The sequence below is a fragment of the Elephantulus edwardii genome, unplaced genomic scaffold (assembly GCF_000299155.1).
Source record: "Elephantulus edwardii isolate Elephantulus edwardi_28Jun2011 unplaced genomic scaffold, EleEdw1.0 scaffold00438, whole genome shotgun sequence".
Lineage (NCBI taxonomy): Eukaryota > Metazoa > Chordata > Mammalia > Macroscelidea > Macroscelididae > Elephantulus > Elephantulus edwardii.
Window position 1 is genome coordinate 195,944 of NW_006400188.1, and position 7,640 is coordinate 203,583.

Consider the following 7,640-nt stretch of genomic DNA (forward strand, 5'->3'; position numbering starts at 1 on the left):
TCTTCTCTTTCACTGACCCTGCCCTTTTCCAAAGAGGATCCCCTCCAAACAACATGGCCAAAGTATGTGAGATGAAACATCACCATCCCTGCCTCTAAGGAACACTCTGGCCGCATCTTCTCCAAGACAGAGCCTCAAGACAGACTGTGTTTGTTCTTTTGGCAGTTCATGGTACTCTTCTCCAACACCACAGTGCCTGTGCACCAATTCTTCTATCATCCTTCTTTATTCTCCAGCTCTCAGATGCATAACAAGTTTGAAAAGAGCCTGACCAGGGTCAGGCGCACCTTAGTCTTTAAACTGACATCCATGCCCCTGGGAAAAGACATCATATGCTATGCTAAGTAGGAGGTCAGCGAAAGAGAGGAAGACCCTCAAGGGGAGGTCCACACATGACTGCAATAATGGCTTGAGGATGGCAGAGATTGTAAGGATGGTGCAGGGTAAAGCAAGGGCCAGATCTGTTGGTCACGATAAGTTGGAGTCCTCTCAACAGCACCTAATAACAACCACAGAACGTGGATGCTGCAGTAGTAGCACTGAAAAAGACCCCTATATCTGAAAGAGAAGTTGGGGCCAGATCAGAGGCTTCGTTCACCCTTCTCCTCCAATCCAAACTCACGTGTATTTGGCTTCTTTGCCAGCTCCGCCAAAATCGTGCCCAATCTGCTGTCCAACTTTGAAACGTTCTCCTTGATATTGTTGCTCACAGCTAAAGGGGGAGGGGAACAGGAGAAAGTCCTCACTTGCATTGTAATCTCTTTCCTTCCTGATCTCCAGTCTGAGATGCTACAGACCCTCATGTCCTTGGAGTTCTCAGCAGAAGTTACACCAATATCTCAGAGTTTTGAGAGACTGGAGACCCTGCCTGCCCCTTCCAATCCCAACACCTAAGCCTCGTGCTTCACGTTGACACAAACTCGCCAAATGAAGACAAGATCTTCCAAAGTACCTGCTTGCAGTCTGTCCAGTTTAGGGCTCAAAGTCTGGATGTTGCTGGTAACTGTCTGTCTGAGTTTATGCTGAGAAAGTCTCTCGTTCTCAAGCATCAAGCTTGTCGCTGAGGGCATGGAACAGGGGTCACACCCACTCTCTCAGGAGGCCCTGAACCCCACCACACCCCCTCAACCCTCCAGGTATGCCTCACACCGTTCTGCAGTTCCGTTTTCAAGTCTTTCAACTCCTGCGACATCTCAGAATCTGTCAGGAAGGAACAGAGAAACCCATGCAATCCTAGTCTGTACCTCCTGGGAACTGAGCTGGAGGTGGGGGGCAGGGGCAATCAGGTGAAGCGTTGGGCCCTCCCAGCTCCTAGAAATTGTGCCCCACTGTCCCAGGCCCCCCTCCATGAAAAAGAAAGAAACAAAATACAACTTACTCTTCACCAGGAGTACGGCTGAGAGAATGATGAAGAAGATGAAGGTCAAGGCGAGGAGAATGTATAGACTCATAATGGCTCGGTACATCCATTGTGGGACCTGGGCAGGTCCTGAAGGTGGGCTGGATTGGGCTGGAACTGGACCAGAGAGCCAGGACAGGTGACCTCTGGGGCTTCAGGTCACTACCACTCAAACCATCAACAACACTGTCTCTCCCCATCAACAGCTCTGTCGCCTACACTCCTTTTTGCCGATACAAGAGGCTGCCATTATCAAGAAAGTTTTCTTCATTGCCATGACTACTGCTACCACCAACATACATTCTCACCAGCACCCTCAGCAATTGTCCCTAACACTGTCACCATCAAACCCCTTACCATGTGCTGCGGATTAATTTGTGTCCTCCTCAAAATTAAATGTTGGAAACTCAATGCCTATACCTACAAATTTGGAAGCAGGAGTGGCATCCAATTCCTAAACAATATGACTCCAGAAACTTTGGTAAATGTCGAGAATTGTGGAAGGGCTGATTCAGACCATTTGTTCATAGGGTCGCTATGAGTCATGCTCAACTCGAAGGCAATCAACAACAACCTACAAATATACTGGTAGAGGTATCCCATAATGAAATCTAATGCAATGGCATCCCATTCCATAATGCAATGCCAATATGATCAATTCAATTTTTTGAAGACACACCAATGCAGGACAAGACCTAGATCTAATTGCTTCTGAGGATATAAAGATAGAGATACTTACAGTTATGGCGTTATAGTTACATAATCTTATATATAGTTTCATATATATATATATATATATAAATTTATGTAGTTATATGTAGTTGTATATAGTTATATATATTTGTTATATATGGTGATATATATATTTGTTATATATATGGTGATATATATATTTGTTATATATATGGCGAAATATATATTTGTTATATATATGGTGAAATATATATATATATATATATGGTTAAATATATATATATGTATATATAGTTGTTATGTGCCGTTGAGTTGCTTGCGACTCATAGCGACCCAATGTACAACAGCCCTAACCCCTGCTCTATCCTTTGCCAACCTTGATCTCCTTGTCTCAGACACACCTACCTGATTACCCCAGTCACTGAATCAATCCACCTCATAGAGAGCCTTCCCCTCCTGTGCTATCCCATCACCTTCCCAAGCATGACATCCCTCTTCAAGGACCAGTCCCTCCTTGCAACATGTCCAAAGTATGTCAGACAAAGCCTCAGAATCCTTATCTCTAAGGAGTAGCCTGGTTTAACCTTCTCCAGGATGAAACTGTTCTTTTTCTTAGCAGTCTGTGGTACATTTAATACTCTTCTCCAACACCACAGCTCAAAGCCATCAATTCTCCTTCTATCCTCCCTATCTATTCTATCCTCATTGTCAGCTCTCTGATGCATAGCAAATGATTGCAAAGACCATGGCCTGTATTAGGCACACTTTAGTCTCCAGAGTGACACCATTGCTCTTCAGTACCCTGGCGAGGTCCCTAACAGCAGACTTTCCCATAGCAATATGTCTCTTAATTTCCTGGCTGCTGGTGCCAAGAGTGTTGACTGTGGAGCCAAGCAAACTAAAGCTGTCAACAATCTCAATCTCTTCACCATCCATCTTAATACTGCCAATTGGCCCAGTGGTGAGAATCTTTGTTTTCTTGATATTGAGGCTTTATCCATATTGAAGGCTGTGATCCTTGACCCTCTGCAGCAAGCACTTCAGGTCCTCCTCAGTTTCAGCAAGCAGGGCTGTATCATCTGCATAACGCAGATTGCTGATAGATCTTCCACCAATTCTGACCCCACATTTCTCCTCCCAGATAATCTGTTCTGCATACAGGTTGGAAAGGTATGGAGATAGGATACATCCTTGACATATACCCTTCCCAATTTTGAACCATGTGGTGTTTCCTTGCTCTGTTCTGATGACTGCCTCTTGTTTCAAGTATAGGTTTCATATTAGCATGATCAAGTGTTATGAGATTTCCTTTCTTCTCAGAGTCATACACAGTTTGCTATGATCCACACAAACACCTTTGCATAATCAATGAAACACAGATAGACATTCCTCTGGTATTCCCTGCTTTCAGCTAAGATCCACCTAACATAACCTACAATATCCCTAGTACCATGACCCTTTCTAAACCCAGCCTGGACTTCTGGCAGTTCTCTGCTGATGTGCTGTTCCAGTCAGTTTTGGATATTCTTCGGCAGAATCTTGCTTGCATGTGATATCATTGATATTGTTCTATAGTTTCCACACTCTGTTGGGTCACCTTTCTTTGGAATGGGAACAAATATAGATCTCTTCCAATCAGTTGGCCAAGTGGTTATTCTCCAGATTTCTTAGTACAACTTGATGAGCACATCCAGGGCAGCATCTGTTGGTTGAAATATGTCAATTGGTATATCATCTATCCCTGGGGCTTTATTTTTTGCTAATTCCTTCAAAGCAGCTTGAACTTCTTCCTTCATCACCATAGGCTCTTGCTCATATGTTGTTTCATGAAATTCTTCTGTGTCTGCCAATTTCTTTTGATACAGTGACTCAGTATACTCTTTCCATCTTCTTTTTTTAATTATTAAATTTTATTAATTTTAATGAACATTTACAGAGATTTTGGGTTTTCATTCATTGTTGCACTACCCATCTTCTTTTAATACTTTCTGTATCATTTAATATTCTGCCTAAAGCATCCTTAATTATAGCAACTTAAGGGGAATATATATATAGATAGATAGAGAGAGAGAGAGAATAGACACAGAGACACATGTATGCACACAAAAGAAGGAAGATATCTTCAGGATCGTCTGGAAGCAAAGGGTACCAAGGGCCCCTAGCAGACACCAGAACTAAGAGAGGCTTAGAGAAGGAATCTGATGTCTAGAACTTGATTTGGACCTTCAGTGTCCAAAACTGAGAAAATAAGTTTCTGTTCTGTAAGCCTACTCACTCATGGTGTTTATATATGACAACTAGGGGCCTGAGGCACCATCCACATCAACAACACTCACCAGCATCAGCGCAACTGTCACCAGCCCCCACATCAAGCAGTTTTATCACCAACACTTACAAACACCAGTGTCCATGGTTTCCAACAGTGTCACTATCAGCAAACCTCATCAGCTCTGTCAACAGCTCTGTCTCCTATTCCTTCTCGGTCAGCCACATTGCTACCTATGTTCCAACACCTTCACACACATCATCACCAACACTTTGGCCAACACTATAAACAGCACTATCGCCCGAAACTACAACCTCATCATCATGAACACGATCAATAGCACCATCACCTCAACTTCACCCACACCACCACCAAGACTTCCACTAACACTATCAATAGCACCATCAACCAAACCTTCATTCACACCATCACCAAGACTTCCACTAACACTATCAATAGCACCATCAACCAAACCTTCATTCACACCATCACCGACACTCTGGAGAGTACCATCACCCAAACTTTCACCCCCACATCACCAACACTTCCCCTAACACTGTCAACTGGACTTTCACCCACACCATCACCAACACTTCATTCATCACTACTGAGAGCACTATTACCCAAACCTTTCACTTCACCATCATGAAAACTATTAACAGCACTATCAATAGCACCATCGCCTAAACTTCACCCACACCAGCAGGCAACACTTTCACTAACACTATCAACAGCACCATCACCCAAATCTTCACCCACACTCCACCAACACTTCCAGCAGCACTTTCAATAGTACCATCACCCAAATCTTTATACACACACCACCAACACTTCCCCTAACATTATCAACAGCACTATCAATCAAACCTTCACCCACACTCCACCAACACTTCCCCTAACACTATCAACAGTAACAAAGCCCCAGCCTTCACCCACGTTCCACCAACACTTCCAGCAGCACTTTCAATAGCACCATCACCCAAATCTTCACCCACACTCCACCAACACTTCCCCTAACACTATCAACAGCACCATAATCCAAAGTCCGGAAATCTCATCACCATCATCACTTGCAAAGCTAGCCCCCACCACGTTACTGTACTGTCACCATCATGGACACCACCACATTCACACCAATTCCCCTCAACTTCTTCTTGCAGCCCCTCTTCCCTGGGAACCCTTCCAAACGTGTAGGAGGTGGGAAGGTAGACCTCTGCTCACCCTGACTCTGGAATGATGAATGGCCACTCTTTGGTTGGTCCTGGTTTCTGAAGGTCAAGTTGATATTCTCATATTCAGGGTCATCTGTACCTGTGGGGTTGGGTTGGTAGGAAGGATTGTTGAACTTGCCCAGGAGCTTTGCAGGGAGGGGCTCAGAAATCTTGCTTCACTGGACTTTTTCACTCAACATATTTCTGAGAGTAAAAGATAAGATCTGAATGATTAAGGTCTACTTCTCAATTAAGCGAGGTGGGGGGAGTGGGATTTGTACACATATGCGTACACACACACACATCTTAGACATAAAGGAAAGCCAGCCTCAGGAACCCCTTACAGGCCCTTCCCTCTTCCATATCACCCTTACCTCCTCAACCTCTTCATACCGCACCCCAAAGATCTGTACCTTTGTTTTTGGCTTGGATCCCCTTTTTCTTGTCTTTGAAGGTTGCTGCCTGCATCTTTGCCTTCTCGTTCATGTAGATTTCCTCGGCCTCCCTGGTCCCCTGTCACCAAGACATCCCCACCCACCGGAAGGTGTCAGGAAAGATGAGGAAATCCTGAGGTAGGAGGAAGGAAAGAGCCCTTAGCTGCTTCTCCTCGAGGTTCCACAACTCTCTTACCTGGAATATCTTCACTTTCCCCAAGTCATGAGTCCTTAGGGGTCTGGAGCTTTGGAGAGGCCAGGGGTAGAATCTCCCAGACTCAGAGATAGACAAGGACAGACAAGAAGTTAACAGGAAGGACACTTCTCTGTGTGTGTCTGTCTGTCCATCAGTGGAGTGGAATTCATCCTGCTCTCTCCTCTCAGTTCCAGGAAAGAAACTGTGGCACCTCACCTGTTAGGTTAAATGCAAAATTTTAGGAGACCCCCAGATGTCTTTCCCTCTCCAGCCCCTCCCCTCAGCTCTACCCCTAACAGATTCTATTTCTCCAAGGCTTTTTTGAAAGAAGAGGCGGAAATGAAGCAAAAGACCTAACCACTGGGAACCTACACCACCATCTGGGCCTGAGGTCAGACCCACTTCCCATCACTTGCTTTGCAAGCCCTGGAGGTGCAGCTAAAGGGAAGCCCTGCTCTGGGGACCACAGACTGCTAATCTCTCAAATTGCGCACTCTCTGTCATCCACACGTGTGCACTCTCTCAGTATCTTCCTGTCTTAGTCCTGCCTTCACACAAATACCCCAAGGAAGTTGTTATTGTTGTTAGGTGCTGCCCAGTGAACTATGCTGCATCACAACCCTATGAACAGCAGATCGGAACCTTGTTCTATCCAGCTCCGTCTCCATGATCTCCAACATGGTCCCCACCACTGCTCCGGTGACCGTGTCAGTCCAACTTGCTCTCCTTCACTAACCCTTCACCTTTCCCAGCATGACATGCTTTTCCAAGGATTGGCCCCTTCTGACAACATACCTAAAGTATGTGAGACGATCTTCCACCATCCTCGCCTCTATCTCGCTCCCTGGTAGTACTTCCTCCAAGACTGATTGGTTTGTTCCTTTGGCAGTTCACAAGATACTCAATATCCAACACCACCATTCAAAGGCATCAATTTTTCTTTAGTCTTCATTACTCACTGTCCTTTGCACAACAGTTCGTATAACATTAACTTTCAGATCCACAAAAAGCAAATGAAAAGACTATGGCTTAAGTCAGGCACACCTTAGTCTTTAAACTGATATCTTTGCTCTTTAGCACTTTAAAGAAGTCCCTTTTTTCAGCAGATTTTTCCCAATGAAACATATCTTTTATTTTCTGAAGAGTGGTTTTAAAGGAAAGAAATTTATTTTATCACAGCTCTGGAGGCCAAAAGTACAAAATCAGGGTCTTAGCTCCTGTCATCCACCTTGGGTGTTCCTTAGTTCCTTAGCTCATAAATGATCCCCATATGGCATCCGTGTGTCTGTGTGTGAGAGAGAGAGCTGAAAAATCTCTGTTTATAGTCTAGAGGCAGAACACAGCTGACAGAAACTCCCTTTTTAACTGATTGACTTATTATTATTGTTATTCAGTGCCATCAAGTCAAGTACAACATGTTGTTGTTATGTGCCATCGAGTC

At 44.5% G+C, this 7,640-nt stretch overlaps 1 protein-coding gene across 1 annotated transcript in view; it reads right to left on the reverse strand.

Annotated features, from left to right (window-relative positions):
- Nucleotides 1–581: 581 nt before the first annotated feature.
- The window catches only part of LOC102851544 (chromosome unknown open reading frame, human C19orf59), a 9,612-nt gene continuing 2,553 nt past the window's right edge, over nt 582–7,640 (reverse strand). The window contains exons 3-8 of the mRNA XM_006902672.1: nt 5,983–6,082; nt 5,580–5,669; nt 1,379–1,516; nt 1,150–1,200; nt 953–1,060; nt 582–712 (exon numbers count right to left, since the gene is read on the reverse strand). Of these exons, the coding sequence (XP_006902734.1) occupies nt 582–712; nt 953–1,060; nt 1,150–1,200; nt 1,379–1,516; nt 5,580–5,669; nt 5,983–6,082 (618 nt within the window). The remainder of the gene's footprint in view (nt 713–952; nt 1,061–1,149; nt 1,201–1,378; nt 1,517–5,579; nt 5,670–5,982; nt 6,083–7,640) is intronic.